Source organism: Callionymus lyra, chromosome 1, assembly GCF_982586985.1.
Source record: "Callionymus lyra chromosome 1, fCalLyr1.hap1.1, whole genome shotgun sequence".
Taxonomy (NCBI): Eukaryota; Metazoa; Chordata; class Actinopteri; order Syngnathiformes; family Callionymidae; genus Callionymus; species Callionymus lyra.
In genome coordinates, this window is record NC_141818.1 from 39,607,792 (window position 1) to 39,626,295 (window position 18,504).

The window sequence follows — 18,504 nt, forward strand, 5'->3', positions numbered from 1 at the left end:
TTAACCTGTTGTTCCTTCAGATTCCAGAATTGCATTTCCTTGTGTCTCAGTCAACACTATAGGGTCAGGACTTCGAATGGCATCTTGCACTTTTCCAATGATCTTCCATAAATCTGATAATCACTATTATGATCTCTTGTTTTGAAAATCCATACATCCTGTTCAAGGGAATAGAAAAATGACCCGTTTTTTGTTTCAGTGCTTTAGTAATTACATTTTTTATTGTTCATTTTAGAAATAAAAAAAATGATTTTTCTATTCTGATTACTCGTTTTGGATTCTAATAGTAAAAAAAACTCCTTGTATTTTGTTTTTCGTTGTTTTGTTTTTAAATGAAATTTGAATAACCACTCGTTTTTTGTTTTTTAACATCAAAAAATCCAATGACTAAAAGTTACACGGACCATCTACTTCCAACAACCCAAAATATATAAAATATAAGTAAAATTAAATATAAGAATGTTTCTTCCCGAATAAAAAAATAAAAAAGGCTTTATTTGAATTCCTTTAAGGAACTCCTTACCAGCAGATGGCGCCAAAACACATTTAAACGAATGACTGGAGACGCTTATCGAAGAAGTACCCCGCCCAATGTTTTTATTTGTGTAAGTTATTTAAGAAACAAACCCCCAATACGAATATAATTATTAAAATATAATCCGATATATTTTTTTAAATTAATTCAATATTTATTTTCCCTGTGACAAAATCTGTTCGAAAGCTATACATTGATCTAATATAACGTTGTTGTTGTTTATTTTAACTAGTGTAATAATTGTAAACATGTGTTTTATACTCGCAAAAGGGAAGATGAAAACGAACTTGGATTAGAGGACGGATACTTTAAATGAGAGAGGATGCTGAGGGCGGAGGCTGGGTGAGGTACATGGACGTCCTTGGGCAGGACCGCCTCCCCGAGAGACGACTTCCAGGATCAAGTCACGTCACAGTCCAGCCGAGGAGGACCAGGGAGCAGCATCAGGTGCCCGCAGCCGCTGGAGGAGCAGGGAGGCCGGCAGAGTCAGGGTGAGGATGCTGACGCCTTTATAACGCTGGTACACTTGTTTAATATTTCATGGAAACAGCCTCGTGAAAACTAACTTCAATCCTCAAACTAGTCCAGTAGACCTTAAGAAAAACATTAAAAATGCTAAGATAAGTAGTCGAGGGGTTGATCAGAAATAGATATGATCATTTTCTTGACTTTTTTTTTTTATTATTGTTGTTTTTTAAATGTTTGCTTTCTCAAAAGTTGTATCTCATGTTATCTTAATGTGTCACATTGACTTTCATCATCATTTGAAAATACGATTATTATTAAACTATTCAATTGTCTTTCAAAACTAAAACAAAAACAACAAACATAAGGTATAGTCGTGGTAGAGGTTGTCAAAGTAGTTTGGGTCTGCACGGAAGAGCTGGAAGACTGAGCCTGGCATGTTTTTAAACCAGGTGACCACTTCACAACAAAACCTTTCTTCAGCACGAATATCCGTTAAGAAAAAATTAAAGATGTTCTTCACGTCATTTGCTGAAGTTACACAAATGAATCCTGTTACTAAAGTGTGTTTCAAAAGAGCTTTAAATCAGTGTATCCAAGGTTTTGAACCTTGACCTCCATGTAGTCCGGAGAAGTAAATTTCGTTAGGTAAATTTTGAATGATGTGTCCTGGGGTATCGTTTACAGTGGCTTTTGTCTTATTATTGACATTAACAGTTCGACAAACAGCAGCTGCTCTGTCTTCAACTGAAATCTATGGGGATTTAATTACAGGACAAGTTGTGACCCACCTTGTGGCCTCTTCATATAGAACATGAAGTTAAGCACCGCGTGTGGGGCCATCCCACTGGAACCTAAAAGTCAACTTCAAAACCGGCTGCTGCGCACACATCACATTTGACAGGCAGCCCACTGCTGAAATAATTAGGAGACTCCCTGCCCTCCCTGACATTAACCACCAGGATGCACTCCACATGTGGTTAAGACACCCACGATGGCCAGTCCTCGCACATGGTGCCCATTTCCCTTTGTCGACTTTTAGCCATCTATTTAAGCTTTTTCATCACGTACCGGTGACATTGAGGAGCAACATTATCTTATTATTTACAAAGAAGAGACTTTATTTTATTTGGACTTTTAATTAACATACACTGTTGTTTTCTCACTTGTAGTCCATTTATTTTATTACATCGACGGGTTTACAAGGTTGGTATGTGCAGGACTTAGTTTGAAGGCAAAATTTATCTTGAGATCTGCAAATGTCTCCTCAATAAAACAGACAAACATTCAGTTCTGGTTTAAATATAAATATTTATCTCTCCGCTTTTTTTCCTCCATTTCTAACTGAAATTCCTACAATATACCAACATAGTGTCCTTTTGAAAATGTATACAAAAAAAGTAAAGTTTCCATTAATAGATAGAATAGTTGTTTTTTATCTTTCTATAAATTAAAAAAAATAAATTCACAACATTGTTTCAGCCCAAAATTAAATTCTTTGTTTATTTGCTTAAATCATCTTACATTTTTCACCTTTTTTAAAGGTTTTTGTTACTGTTTTAATAAAAGGATCCTCTAAATATTCTTTTCATACTCATATCTTCTGTATTCATATTATTATTGAATTACTTGTAATAAGATCCCATTCCTGATGTTTTTAGATTAGATAAACTTTCTTATTCCCACTGGAAATCTCCTTCACAGTAAACAATGTGTGTGTGTATATAATATACATATTTTAACATATTTTAACGTATTTTATACATACATTTTTTAAAAAGCAAATAAAATGTTTCAGTAAAAAAATATTGGTCAAATAAAAGCTCTACATATTAAATAAACATAAATTATAAAGATACAAATATCCTAAATAATTATAAAGGATTGCTAGTGAAAGTACACTGTTTGGTGTTTACTTTTCATTTCCATCTCAATTTAAATCTAGTTTAGTTTGCCTTAAATACCACCTTTAGTGTAATGAATATGACCATTAAGTATTCAAACACTGGCCTATAACATTGTTGCCATCTGATACTTTGAAGCCAACACTTATGTTGAGAAAATACTTCATTTTCGCAACGTTATTTACATTGAGAAACCGGTAAAGCTCTTATAGCGCTCTGGTCTCTGGGGCTGGGTCGCCTCTAATGAGCCTTATTTTTATCACTCCCTTTGATGAAGACGATCCATGTGGTGCCAAGGAGAAAATGAGTGGACAGCTATGGCACTGTGTTATTACGGAGGCCTCAAAATGGATTCAAAGTTGTGGTTCCCCAGGAGTAAAATACAGCCTTCACAGAACTGCACTCTCCTGAAATAGCTCGGGTAAATGCAGGCGGCCAAGATATCCATTATAGTCTGTGACCATGTGGAATTTTTTTTTTTTTATTCCGTTTTTCCATCACCACCCAACTGCCTGGTGGGAAAACAGTGTACACCGGGGAGGAGGGGACCAATGGAAAAGTGGCCTAATGGACGATGACCTCGCATGAATTCTCACACTGGATATGAGCGAGTATTTCTCAGTCATCTCTTGTGTGTGTTCATGTTCTATATGTTCTAAACTATACTGTTATTATGGCTCAGTATAGACAGTTCATCAGCAGCCACAGCGCTTCTGTTAGCCTCGAGCTAATGATGGGATTTCTTCCTAACCCCTCAATATCTCACCAAGCTAGTTTGACCTTTGGTATTGCAGTTTATTTATATTGGTCGGTTCACATCTAAGCTCAAATCAAATGCAAAGTTTTAGTTGCAAACATGACAGAAAGAAGGTAAAACAAGTGAATAGGATCATGTTACATGTGACACATTCAGCCAAAAAAACCTTTCATTTCAATAAAAAAAAAAACTCAGTCATCAGAATGATTGGCCATCTGGACCAAAAGAGAAAAAACATGGGCCTCCTGCCCAGATCCCCAATGTTTCTGAGGTGCCCGAATTCTGCTGATGGAGAACAATATTAACCAATAATGTAATAAAATGAACATTTGGACGAGCTTATGATGTAAATACCTTTGCCCTGTACTTGCTCTAATTAGATCATCCCTGCTGTTTATTGTTTCCTACTTTCATTACTAAACCATTTTTAAACATAACTTCCTAAGGTTACTTTCAAGTGTTTTGTTTAATTAATTAATATGTAATATTGACAAATAATGCTCTTTATATTGGCTAATAATTCCTTATTATTATATACATTTCCATCCAAGATTTATAACTATACACTTTCCCGAAACAATTTCCCGAAGGAGACCTCCTGAGGGATCAATAAAGTTTTACCTTACCTTACCTTACCTTACTTATATCTCTGACAACTACAAGTATTTTCTAAAGTTTAAATATTAAAGGCCCTATCTGTAGTCCCTAAAATTTGGCGTCCATGGCTCCCACTAGTGTAAGGAGAGTGGAACTGCAATGTTGTAAATTCTCAATTCACTTTTTATTTTCGTTTTAAAAAACAAGATTAATGATCTGGCGGTTTCTCTTTTTTTTTTGGTTGAACTTAAAAAAGTTTCTTGACCTCTCTGATGTCAAAATGTTAAGACCTCAGTCGCCGGGACTTAAACCGAATGGATACTAGATGGCCAACAGGTCGAATTGGACGGACAGGGACGTCTTATTCTTGTCTCTTAGGTCGATGCAAAATGAATAGATGCATAAACATCTGATGTTGTCGTCCGACTAAAAGCGCAGATGTAACATCATCTTACAGGAGAAGCTCGACTGCAATGACGTCTGATTGTTTTCCGTCTTGATCCCATTTGCTCTCCTGCTCAGTTGTAATACACTTTGTTCCTCATTAACGTCTGCCACGCTCCGTCATCGCTCGCCATCCATCACCTGCTAAACCGGAGCAAATGTGTCTCGATATCGTTTTCCCAAACATTGATTTTTTTTCTTTTTATTTTGTGACGCTTGCTACTTTTAGCCTGGATTTTCAGGCCTGATCGTAAAACCTGTTGTTGTGCATCTGTAAACATGTGATGGTGTGGTGTTGTTCACAACGCCGCTCATTACGGTGCACTTCAGGAATCAGCGCGACGTCCTCAAAGCCGTTAATGGTGCTGTTAAAGGAAATGGAAGCCTTTTAGATGCCAAAGAACAAAAGAGATGATCAGGAAGCTCTCTCCCAGACACAGGCGAAAAGGCGTTCAACAACAACAACAACAAATATTGTAACATCTCATCTATATTTGTAAACATTTTCAGCTAAAAAAAAAAGCTTTACAATCATCTTTCAATTTCAGTTTGCCATTAGAAGAGTCATTTGAGTGTGATATAAGTTAATTGCATCAGTGGTTGTTGCTGTTGTATTACTCCGCTGACTTCTTCAAGCAGCTTCTTAAGACCTTTTATTAGTTCAGTTTTCTTAATTATCTTGGGGCTGCTGTGTTTGTCACTATGTTGTCTTGACCTGTTAGAGTTTTTTAGTTTGTATGTATTTTTAACTGTGTTTTGTTCTGTTGTTTAAACACTTTATGACCCTGGTCTGAGAGAAACGCTTTACAGATATAAATGACTTACTTACTTACTTACTTATAGTATTATTCCGCGACGCCAGTTAGTATTACTTCACAAGGCTTCATAGTACTAGCGTGGCTCCGTAGTATTACTCTGCAAGACCCTAGTATTACTAGGCTACTTAGTGTTACTAGGCTCTGTAGTATTACTCCACGAGGCTCCGTAGTATTGCTAGGCTCCATAGTATTACTAGGCTCCATAGTATTACTAGGCTCCGTATTATTACCCTGAATGGCTCCGTAGTATTGCTAGGCTCCGTATTCTTCCCCTGCTAGGCTCCGTAGCATTGCTAGGCTCCATAGTATTGCTAGGCTCCCTACTATTACTAGGCTCTGTAGTATTACCCTGCAAGACTCCGTAGTATTGCTAGGCTCCAAAGTATTGCTAGGCTCCATATTGTTACCCTGCAAGACTCTGTAGTATTGCTAGGCTCCATAGTATTGCTAGGCTCCGTATTGTTACCCTGCTAGGCTCCGTAGCATTGCTAGGCTCCATAGTATTGCCAGGCTCCCTACTATTACTAAGCTCCGTAGTATTACCCTGCAAGGTTCCCTAGTATTACTCCACGAGGCTCGGAAGTATTACTCCACAACGATACATAGTATTACTCCGCAAGACTCCGTTGTATTACTCCGCAAGTTTCCGTTGTATTACCCTGCGAGGCTCCCTAGTATTACTCCACGAGGCTGGGAAGTATTACTCTGCGAGGATACATAGTATTACTCAGCGAGGCTCTGTAGTATTACTCCGCAAGGTTCACTCTGCAAGGCCTTGTAGTATTTCTTGGCTTCATAGTATTGCTAGGTTCCATACTATCACTTTTCAAGGCTCCGTTATATCACTTGGCGAGGATCTGTAGTATTGCTAGGCTCCATAGTATTTGTTTGTATAGTATTACTCCGTTAGGCTTCACAGTATAGAGCCTGACGGTGTAATACCACAAAGCCGCACCACAGCTTTCAGTCAGAGAGAAGAACAAAATGAGCCTTAAGTATGGAAGTAGACCTCATTGATAGTGGTCCTAAAGGTCAGAACAATACGGTAGGTCAACATAGGTCGATGGTTTTATTCATCTGGTTTTGCCATTTATCTTTTTCAAGCTTTTCAAGCAGTCCCACTGAGCTCTTTGATCGCAGCAGTATCTAATGCTTAAAAGCTTTTCGAATGATAAATGTCAAATAAAAGAGCAGCTTGGTGGAGTTTTACTGTCTTTTCCACATAATGGTTCAGGTGTTTGTAGAAGGAACTCAAGACACTCCATTATAATTCTAAACAAACATAGAAGCTCACTTGATAACATTATGAACTTTAACAGAGTCAACACTTTCTGGCTAATCCTCTAATGCTAACATTAGCATAGGTTAGTCAACAGAGGGAGGTTTTACACAGACATGGAATGAACATAAAGACATTTGTCTCAAACTTTCGGCCTGTGGGCCATTTGTGGCCCATGAGATGATATTTGATAAATTGTAGCAAACAGAAGTCAGGAACGGAAAAGCTCCTGGTTTTGTTCACTGTTTAACAAACAACTAATTTACAGAACTTAGTGGGAGGCACTAATGAACGCACCCACCTTCTGACCCGCTCTAGTAGAAGAACTCACATTTCTCCGATCCTTAAAACTCTTCACTGGCTCAATTTTTAGATTCTGGTTCTTACTTTCAGATCTATTCATGGTCAGGCTCCTCCTTACATCAGTGATCTGATCCAGCCTTACACCCCAGCTCGGGCTCTGAGGTCTGTGGATCAGAATCTACTGATGGTTCCTGAACACGCTTCCGGACCAGAGGAGAGAAATCCTTCCAGACTGTTGCTCCTAAGCTCCCGAAGCGCTTTGTGACCCTGGTCTAAAAAAGCAGCTTTCACAAAGCGCTTAAACAATCAAAACAATATTCAATAAAGTATATACTGTACTTTAAAGGTCAAGATAAAACTGATAACACAACAGGAGTTCCAGAAAATCAAGGAAAAGCCTGAACAAATAAAAACGTCTTAAGATGTTTCTTGAAATGTAATAGTTTTTTAATCAATTTTTTGATGTAAAATGATGTAGGTTTTTTTTGTGTTTTCTGTGGGTCAAGGTGAACAGCTTCCACCACTGCATATGTATTACTAGAAGGTTGTTAAATTAAAATTAAAAACATTCAATTTTGCCTATAAAAGAAACAAGGATTACTCTGAAAATATTCCCAACCCTTAGTGGACATGAGGGTGGGTAGAAAAGCTTGAAATCTGGGTGAACTATCACTTTAAGATGTTCTCCAAGGACCCGCAATGCAATACCCTACATTTATAAAGATTCACCAACATCTTTAATGATGTTTCCTAAAATACTTCAAAGACTCCTCTCATGAAAGATGGATGCGGATCAAGCTAGAAATCAGATTCTCCGCCATCCAAACCTTCACCTGACTTTATTGCTTTTTTTATCTGCCTCTTCTCAGCTCTATACTGGATTGGTGTATGTGGATGGACACAGCAGGCGTCCATGGCATCGCAGGAGATCATGGATCCCTCTGACAAAATAGGTCCAGAGATGGAGGGAGGACATGGGGCCAGCGGCGGTAAAAACTGTCCGGTCCACACCTCGGGCGGAGACGAAGCCAAGCGAGGATTTCGGAAGGGGATCGGCAGACACAACGACTACGTAAAGATCAAGGTGCCCGAGACGAAAGCCAGTCGCCTGCCCATGGAGTGGTGGAAGACGGCCATCGCTTTCGTCTACGCCGCTTTCAATCTCGTGCTGACGTCGGTCGTCATCACCATCGTCCACGAGAGGGTTCCGCCGAAGGAGAGCAGCCCGCCTCTTCCTGACAAGTTCTTCGACTACATCGATCGCGTCAACTGGGCCTTCACGGTGACAGAGATCAATGGCATGGTCCTGCTGGCCATACTGATCGTTCAACTGGTCTTCTTCAGATACAAGTAAGGACGCCGCTGTTCATTCCCTCACACTTATTATTTATGATTTCACAGGAAGCGGGGCACCCCTTGGACAGCTTTCCCGTCCGTCAAACCGCACATGTAGACATTTAACATACTTGTACTTTTGTACTTTTGTACTTTTGTACTGTTGTTCTAATTCTGCTTTTTATGATGTCTGCTGGGAACTGGTAACCAATTTCCCGAAGGAAACCTCCAATATTATTATACTTTATTTATCAAAACCTCCATCTTCTTGAAACAAATATGTTTCCATTGGGGGAAAAAAAGAGAAACTGGGGCGTCAATAGCGCTTTTCTTTTATTTCCCATCGTTTTGTAAATAGATTTGTGCAGAAAATATGTGCATTTACATAATCCCGACACTTGGGGGAGCTAGAAACATCATTTATTTATAAACCTAAACAAGGGGTGAAGCAAACGTTTCTTTTTCATACGAACTTAAGAAATGTTTCTCTGTAATTAAGTAAGTTGCAGATGCCAAAACCAAAATAAGTTGTATTTGTTGAACGAGTTTGGGAGTTTCTTTCTAAAAAAAATCTGACATTGTTGCCCTGCAGGTCCATCGTGAGCCGGCGTTTCTTCTTCATGATCGGCACCCTGTACCTGTACCGCTGCGTCACCATGTACGTCACCACCCTGCCGGTCCCGGGCACCCACATGACCTGCGCTCCCAAGGTTGCTGGTCAAACTCGACAATCTCTGACTCAACAATTCAAAGGAGCTTCAGGAAGTTTAGAAAAAACTTATGATTGTCTTCATGTCCCACTGACAGCTATATGGAGACTCACATGCAAAAATCCAGCGAGTCCTGAGGCTGATCTCGGGGGGCGGCCTGTCCATCACTAACTCACACCTGATGTGCGGCGACTTCCTGTACAGTGGACACACTGTGATGCTCACGCTCACCTATCTGTTCATCAAGGAATGTGAGTGTTTCAAAGTGTAACTTGTTTAAAGTGAACCTTGTTTTTTTTTTTTAACTCTGGTCTGAACATCTCTGCCAGATTCACCGCGGTCCTTCTGGTGGTACCACCTGATCTGCTGGCTGCTGAGTGCGGTGGGAGTGGTCTGCATCCTGGTGGCACATGACCACTACAGTGTGGACGTGGTCGTGGCTTACTTCGTCACATCCCGCCTGTTCTGGTGGTACCACACCATGGCCAACCTGCAGGTTAACACATTTTTTTGGGATTGTTACAAAATATTCAGACGTTCGAACAAACAACCTTTGATCAGGATGACAAGTAGGTGTCGTCCTCACTTCAGTACCTCCAACACAAGTCATTCTTTCTGAGATATTCACTAAAAAAGGTCCCCTGAGAAGAACCAGTAAAGGTCTTTCAAAACACTTTTATTTTTCATTCAATGTATTTATCTTTTCAAGTGGAAACTTATGAGACGGTTCTTGCAACCAATACCAGGGTGGGCGGGCGGAGAGAGGGAGAGAGGGAGAGAGAGAGAGAGAGAGACGGACGGATGAGATAAAGAGAGAGGGAGAGGGAGAGAGAGAGATGGATGGATGGACGGACGGACAGAGAATGATAACGAGATAGAGAGAGAAAGAGAGAGAGAGAGAGAGAGAGAGGCGGACGGACGGACGGAGAGATAAAAAGATAGAGAGAGAGTGAGACAGACGGACAGAGAGACAGACGGAAGGATGGATGTATGGATGGACAGATGGATGGATAGAGAGAGCAATAAAGAGATAGAGAGAGAGAGAGACAAAGAGAGAGAGAGATAGATGGATGGATGGACGGCAGACGGATAGAAAGAGAGAGAGAGATGGATGGATGGACGGAGAGAGAGAGATCAAGATATAGACAGATAAAGAGATAGAGAGAGAGAGAGATAGATGGATGGTTGGACGGACGGACGTATAGAGAGAGAGAGAGAGATAAAGAGATAGAGAGAGAGATAGATGGATGGTTGGATGGATGGATGGACGGACGGACGGAGAGAGAGAGATAAGGAGAGAGAGAGAGAGATGGAGGGACGGACTGATGGAGAGAGAGATAAAGAGATAGAGACATGGATGGAGAGAGAGAGATAAAGAGATGGATGGATGGATGGACGGACGGATAGAGAGAGATAAAGAGAGGGAGAGAGGGAGAGAGAGAGATAAAGAGATAGAGAAATCGATGGGTGGCTAGAGAGAGAGGTAAAGAGATAGAGAGAGAGAAAGAGAGATGGATGGAGAGAGAGATAAAGAGATAGAGAGATGGATGGATAGACGGACGGATAGAGAGAGAGAGATATAGAGAGAGAAAGAGATGGATGGATGGCATTTTCGGGCCCTCACAGGAACATTTTGGGGACTTTAGACCCTCACATACAGAAGTTAAAAAAGCTTCTGAGCGTCTATTTGGAAGGTCATGGATATTTGTGTTGTTCTTATTTACTTAATACGTTTTGTTCACTGATTAACACACGATTGTGTTGTGTCTGCAGACCCTGAAGTGTTCTCCCAACAACTATCTCACCAACACCTGGTGGAATCCACTCTTCAACTTCATGGAGAGGAACGTCCAGACGGCGGTGCCGTGCTCCTACAGCTGGCCCTTCACCTGGCCCCCGGCCTGCCTGAAGAACTCCTGCAAGAAGTACTCCATGGTGCAGAGCGCTCGCGAGGAGTGAGCGTCCAGGACGTGTCTTACCCTGAAAGTGCATCTGTAATTTATATATTTATCACGTACGGTCGAGTCGCCGTCTTCATGTCAAGTGACGTTCGGACCAAATGTCATACGAAGCATCCGTTTCCAAATGATGTTTTCACGATGTGCCTTATTGTGTTAAATGTTGACGAGTTCAACATGAACTGCCTTCAAAGTGTTGCCGTCCTTCTTTTTATTCTATTTTTATTTGATCCAAGTATGTTCGAGCTGTAGTGCTGTACTGAATAAAGTGACTGGTTTGTCATTATTTTCAAGTCTGTTTGCAAATAAGTCATTTTATCTCCCAGTTTCCTGTCGTTCCCGATCATTTATTGATTATTGTGTGAATGCTGAAGGCGAGATCCACTGTTGCTGTTCTGACTTCTTTGTACTCGATCTCCTCCTACACATCTGATCCCATTTGAACCATTCTACTACTTCTACTACTTTTACTAATACTTCTGCTTCTGCTACTTATTCTAATTCTACTACTACTTATAATTATACTTTTAATAATAATTATACTACTACTTATACTTTTACTACTAATTCTACTACTACTTATACTTTTACTACTAATTCTACTACTAATTCTACTTGTTCTACTAATTCTACTACTACTTATATTAAACTTTTACTACTAATTCTAATTCTATTACTACTTATACTTTTACTACTAATTTTACTACTAATTATACTTTTACTACTAATTATACTACTATTTATACTTTTACTACTAATTATATTACTACTAATACATTTACTACTAACTCTACTACTACTTATACTTTTACTAATAATTATATTACTACTAATACATTCACTACTAATTCTACTACTACTTATACTTATACTTTTTACTACTAATTCTATTACTACTAATACATATTCTACTAATTCTATTACTACTAATACATTTACTACTAATTCTACTACTACTTCTACTACTAGTTCTACTACTACTTGTACTGTTAATTCCACTACTATTGTTTCTACCTCTTCTACAAATTCTTTTTTTAGTCCTATTCTTTCTTCTTCTTAACCTCTTTCACTTTATTTCAACACTGCATTTTCTTCTGAAAAAAATCTAGTTTCTGTTATTATTGTTTTATTAGAGTCGCTACGTCAAAGTGCGCAGTGGATTGAAGAGCAGCGAGGGGGCGTTAACACAGCGTTACACGACTAGCCAATCACAGTAGTTCAACGTGAATTTCCACCAATAGGAAGAGTGATGCTGAGTCCAGGAACAAGACTTGTGTTTGGAGTTTTCAGTGTTGCCATCTTGGCGTCTTTTTTTAAGTTCTTAGCGACCAGAGAAAATTGATGTTATCTTTAGACAGCAGGGGTTTCAGCTGTAACCCTGCGTCAAAAGATAAGAAAATAACGCCCCTCCCTCTTCTTCCCGTTCGACCAATAGCAGCCCTCCTTACTGAAGCGTTGACAACACAGGAGTTCAGACGCGTCTCCTCTCAGGTGCGTCAACATGTCAGAAGACCTGCACCTGTCATGGAACCAGAGCAGTTTCCAGGTGAACATAGTGGCTCTGCTGGTCTTTCTGCTCGTCTATCGGCTCGTGCTTTACTGGCAGAGACGCCCGCAGCTTGACAACATACCCCCCGGTCCAAAGCCGCTGCCCGTCGTGGGGAACTTCGGTGCGTTTCTGGTTCCGTCCTTCATCCTCAGGAGGTTCCGAGGGGTCCCGGGGAGTCCCAGGGGTCCCGTCGAGGGTCTGGCGGAGCTGGCGCGGGAGTACGGGGACGTGTTCAGCCTCTTCGTGGGGAGTCAGCTGGTCGTGGTTCTGAACGGGTTTGACGCGATAAAAGACGCTTTTTCGAACCAGCCGGACGTGTTTTCAGACAGACCGGACATCCCAGTGGTCTCCATCCTGACCCAACGCAAGGGTGGGTCTCATGATGTTGTTTATGAATAAGTGTATTTACTTTTCATAGCTGTAGAAAAGTTTCATTAATGCACACAAACTTCTTATATACTATACATTTTTTTGTGTTTTTTTTTTTTTTTACCTCTTCAAAACTTTAAAACGTTAAAATATTCTTTACTTTTCTTTACCTCTTCAAAACTACAACATTAAAATAAAAATATTTTACCTCTTTAAAAATCTGACGTTAATTTTATTTATTTATGTACTCTTCAAAACTTTTTTTTAATTAATTAATTTATTTTTTACATCTTCAAAACTCCAACATTAATTTTTTTTTTTACATCTTCAAAACTCCAACATTAAAGATTTTTTTTTTTTTGTTTTTACCTCTTCAAAACTCAGACATTAAAATATTCTTTTATTTTATTTATTTTTTTACCTTTTCAAAACTACAACATTAAAATATAAATAAAACACGTTATTTTTAAAAACTAGAGACAACCTACTCTCTACTCATTATTGAAAACAATACATTAAGTTTGTGAGTATTTACAAAGACAATCACACACTGCAAACAAAAATACCAGCACTTGATTCAGTAGAAAAAGTTTATAATTCAGTGACAATTTATGAAGTCTTAACTATAACTATAAGCTACAAATATATATATTTTTTTAGGGAAATTATTTCAAAAGTAAGGACTGAGCCTGTGGGCTATATTTACGTGGAAATTATGAGATCAAAGAACTAACTATCATTTATTTATTTAAAAGTTTTTAAGTGTCCAAATATAACTATAGAGTTTTTGATTTAGGATTTTTGTGAGTATTTATTTCCCTTAAAGAGTATTTAAAGAGATTACTTACTCCAAAATGTAAATTGTTCTACTTTTATTTTCATTTTGTTTTCACCCACATGTCAAGGGTTATTTTCAGAGTAATCTGTTCCCTTTTAGAGCTGTAGCCAAAATATGTTTGTTCATTTTAATGTAACGATTGGAGCTCAGTTGTCATCATCTTCATCTTCGTCTATAGTGTAATGTCCATTTTTTATATATAAGTAAGTAAGTAATTTTTATTTATATAGCGCTTTTCCAGACCAGGGTCACAAAGCGCTTAAACAATCCAAATTCAATAAAGTATATCCTTTAAAGGGCATGAAATAAAAAAAAGTTACGTAAATTACAATAAGATAATAATATGAGCAAATTGATCTTGATTTTCATACTTTATTTCGTAATTTTCCAACCTTTATTATTTCCTGACGGCCACAGTATAACACGTGGCCCCTAAAGATATTGAATTGCCCAACTGTTCTAGAGTGATCATTTATGATACAAGAGCAGGGAGTTTCAGTTTATCTTTTAGGCACAGTTAATGATTTTCTGTTCCAGTTCAGGTAAGGGTGAGGATTTCTCTTCTTTTGTTGATGAATAACTTTGTTTCTCTGGGAATCCACAGGTATCGTCTTCGCTCCTTACGGGCCCGTGTGGCAGAAACATCGTAAATTCTGTCACGCCAACCTGCGGAACTTCGGCTTCGGCAAGTTGAGCCTGGAGCCGTGCATCCTGCGGGGGCTGAGCGACGTGAAGGAGGAGCTGCTGCGCTCGGGCGGCGCCGCCGTCGACCCGGCGCCCCTCGTCGGCAACGCCGTCTCCAACGTGATCTGCTCGCTGACCCTGGGTCAGCGCTTCCGGCGCGACGACCCCGAGTTCGGCGCGATGCTGCGGCTGATGGTGCGAGGCATGGAGATCTGCGCCAACAGCGCCGCCGTCCTCATCAACGTCTTCCCGCTGCTCTACCATCTACCGTTCGGCGTCTTCCGGGAGCTTCGGCAGGTGGAGCGAGACATGACGGCGTTCCTCAAGGAGATCATTGCGGCGCATCGTCGCACGCTGGACCCCGAGCAGCCCCGGGATCTGGTGGACATGTACCTCATCGAGATGTTGTCCCAGGAGGCGGCGGGACAGAAGGACGGCAGCTTCACTGAAGACTATCTCTTCTACGTCGTCGGAGATTTGTTCATCGCCGGCACCGACACCACCGCCAACTCTGTGCTGTGGGTTCTACTCTACATGATTCTGCATCCTGACGTCCAAGGTCGGTCTCTCTGTTTCTCAATCTGTCACTCCATTTGCTGTGTCTCAAATCGCATACTTGCGTACTCAAAGTTAGTATTTTTAGTGCGTAAGTGCGTCTCAATTTTTAGTATGCGAAATTGAGTTCGCCATGCACACTAAATTGGCGTACTAACACGCCCACAAAACTGATGCTGTGTCTCAAATCGCATACTACTCTTAGTATGCTAGAAGTTAGTATGCATCAGTTTAGTGTACGTACGTTTAGATAGTATGTCTCAAATCAAACACTGCCGCTACACACTAACCGGAAATCACATGACAGCTTCTTCTTCTACTTCTATTTAACGATGTTTCAACCAGCTGTTTGAACGCTATCGCCGACACCTGCTGGCAGCAAGTTTTGTAAGTTTGGAAAAAGAAATAAAGAAAAAATATGAGAATCGAAATAATCGCGTGAATATTTCGATTCTCATATTTTTTCTTTATTTCTTTTTCCAAACTTGCAAAACGTGCTGCCAGCAGGTGGCGATAGCGTTCAAACAGCTGGTTGCAACCATCGTTAAATAGTAGTAGAAGCTTTTGTGTCCTTTCCTGTTAGTGCGTAGCGGCAGAGTTTGATTTGAAACATACTATCTGTGGAGAATTTGCGTACTAGTTAGTACGTACACTATCCTGATGCATACTAACTTCTAGTATACTAAGAGAAGTATGCGATTTGAGACACAGCACCTGTCTGCCTGTCTTTCTCTCTCTCTCTTTCTCGCGACTCTGTCTATCCGTCTCTCTAGCTGCCTCTTTCTTTCTTTTTTCTTTTTTCTCGAAACTTGTTTCTGCTGCCCCCCAGTGGCGGGTTGAAGTGCAATTATGTCCTGACAAATAAGCGGAACTTTCATTACAAGTTTATTATTTAATTATATTTATTTACATATAACAACTGGATCAAAGCATATACAGACGTAAGTGACGTAAATGTTATATATATATATTTTTTTTAAATAAGTAACACTGCTACTACAAAAAAGAGTATTGTTCTAAATAAAAGCATAAAACTGATCATGTTATAGGTTGAACTATAAAGATTTTTTCTATAGCCTTCTAAAACATTTAACATGACCAGTACAATTATAATTTTACACGGGGGTTATTTAAAGGTCTGCATGTTGTTCTGAATGCTATTGCTATACAATAATAACAGTAATAACAAGTCAACTGTGAGGAGATAAAACTGATAAACCTTCTCTCTCGTCTCAGACCAGATCCAGGCGGAGATCGATCAGGTGGTGGGAACAGAAGGCTCGGTGTCGCTGACTCATCGTGGAAGTTTGCCTTATACTCAGGCTACGATCATGGAGGTGCAAAGAATGGCTGTCGCGGTCCCGCTCGGGATCCCGCACATGGCCTCCAAAAAAACAGGTAAAAACCATGCATTTTCTGAGTCAAAATATGTCGCATGATAGTCTCAAGTTCTCATCTATAGTTTGCATATAATGGTACTAGTGTTTAAGCTAAGATAAGAAACCTAGATGATAAATTATTGTTAGTTGTTAATAATTGTGAAAATAACATTTGTTCACACATGTGCTGCTTCTTAGTATATCAATGTCCAAAGAATAATGAATGGTTGAATTAGCATTTACACATTTTTAATTTACATTTTTTAACTTTTTCTTAACAACTGAACTTAAATGTTTATTGAAAGGTTGAATTAGTTAATTTTCAAGTAATCAAATAGAGATTGATATTTTAATTCCAATATTAAAAAAGTAATAATTATCTGAATGTAACATTTCTTAATTCATAGCATTTAAATTCTGTATTAAAATGTTGGTATATTAGTGCCACCAGAATATACTGATTTAAAAGGCTACAATTTTCTTTTAAAAAAAAAGGTTGATGTGACCTTTCCTTGACCCTCATAAGGGAATGATTTGTAAAAAAAAAATGAATGGATGAAAATAGATTATCAATATTCATTTGTAATAAAAAAAAAATATATTTTGAAATTACAGATCTTTAAATGTAATTATTGAAAAACAAAACAATTCAACATTTTCATGTGTACACTATTAAATCAAATGATTAATTAAAAGCTATATATCTTGAAATATAGATATTAATGAAACTCAATTGTCCAGAAAATAATTCAATGCTTAAAAGAAAGTTTACATTTAAAATAAAAAAGTTTAACATTTTTGATTAAACCGTTTTAATATATTCTGATATACTTCTCTCATCATCAAGCCACCGTTAATTCAAGTCATTGTCTTCACAGATTTCCGGGGCTACACGATACCTCAGGGCACCGTTGTCGTGCCGAACCTCGTGTCCGTTCACAGAGACCCCGCCGTGTGGGAAGACCCTGATTCCTTTAACCCCGCACGGTTCCTGGACGCAGAAGGGAAACTAGTTAGGAAAGAGGGCTTCATCCCGTTCGGAATCGGTAATCGAACCCGTACTTAAAAAATAGTGTTTTTGATTGTAACAGTGCAACTCTTCAGGGCGCAGGGTGTGCATGGGTGAACAGCTGGCGAAGATGGAGCTGTTCTTGATGGTCACAAACCTGCTGCAGGCCTTCAGGTTCAGACTCCCGGCCGGGTCGGCTCCGCCCCCTCTACACGGACGCTTCGGCCTCACGTTGGCGCCGCACGCCTTCGCCGTCGCCGTCAGCCCTCGCAGCTGAAAAACATCCCTGAGGACATTTCAAGAGTTTAGCTGGAAATATTACAAGTTTAATATATATATTTTTTAATGTTAAAGGATTTCTTATGAGGCGTTCGATTGTGTAACAATATATTGTGAGACGTTGCTGGACTTGTTTTTAAAATTCAAGGTCAATGGACAGAATGTGTTGATTGTAAAAAGTCTAAATACTTGTGTATTTCTAAGTGGTTAACATTAAACACTCCAAACTGGAGTCCGTTTCCATCGCTCCAATACACCGTCACTTCCGGGTCTTAATACTTTGCTTTATGGAGACAAATGGTCAATGCAGAGTGTAACGGGTCGTTTATTCGCCGCTTCAAGTCAAACAAAATACAAGCTTTTACGATCGATCGGACACGCTCTCTGCCGGCAGCTCTTCAGGTCGATAGCTCCGGGAGAGACGGTCTCGAACTGTAGAAACATCGCTATATTTAAGGCAAATTTCCGGACCGAGAGGTCCTCCCCCTATCGCCCTATTGGTTCCTTCAAACTCCCTGTGTCGCGATCTCCTGTGGAGAGTTCTTCATACTTTGTTTCCTTTTCTAATCATTCAAATGTTCTTGGGTGGGGGTTCCTGTCTCCTAGCCCCCCCCTTACGGATGTGTCCCTGCTTCGTTCTTTTGATCCACGACCCAAGGTGTGAAAAGGGCAGACAAACCGACGTTTAAATAACCGGTGTCATGTTTCTAATTCTGTTCCAAGCTTGTCTTGAAAAC

The 18,504-nt window shown here is 39.6% G+C and overlaps 2 protein-coding genes across 2 annotated transcripts; both read left to right on the plus strand.

Moving 5' to 3' along the window:
• The first annotated feature begins 827 nt into the window (after window positions 1-827).
• On the plus strand, window positions 828-11,286 carry sgms2a (sphingomyelin synthase 2a). The gene is made up of 6 exons (XM_087806988.1): window positions 828-1,026; window positions 7,972-8,452; window positions 9,030-9,147; window positions 9,245-9,398; window positions 9,477-9,643; window positions 10,921-11,286. The coding sequence occupies exons 2-6, from the start codon at window positions 8,016-8,018 to the stop codon at window positions 11,104-11,106; spliced, it is 1,062 nt and encodes a 353-aa protein (XP_087663114.1). The 5' UTR covers window positions 828-1,026; window positions 7,972-8,015; the 3' UTR covers window positions 11,107-11,286.
• Window positions 11,287-12,452: 1,166 nt separating this feature from the next.
• cyp2u1 (cytochrome P450, family 2, subfamily U, polypeptide 1) lies at window positions 12,453-18,021 on the plus strand. Its single transcript, XM_087784033.1, has 5 exons — window positions 12,453-13,024; window positions 14,466-15,104; window positions 16,337-16,498; window positions 17,358-17,525; window positions 17,584-18,021. Exons 1-5 carry the CDS (start codon window positions 12,607-12,609, stop codon window positions 17,763-17,765), a joined length of 1,569 nt encoding a protein of 522 aa, XP_087640159.1. The 5' UTR covers window positions 12,453-12,606; the 3' UTR covers window positions 17,766-18,021.
• The last annotated feature ends 483 nt before the right edge of the window (window positions 18,022-18,504 follow it).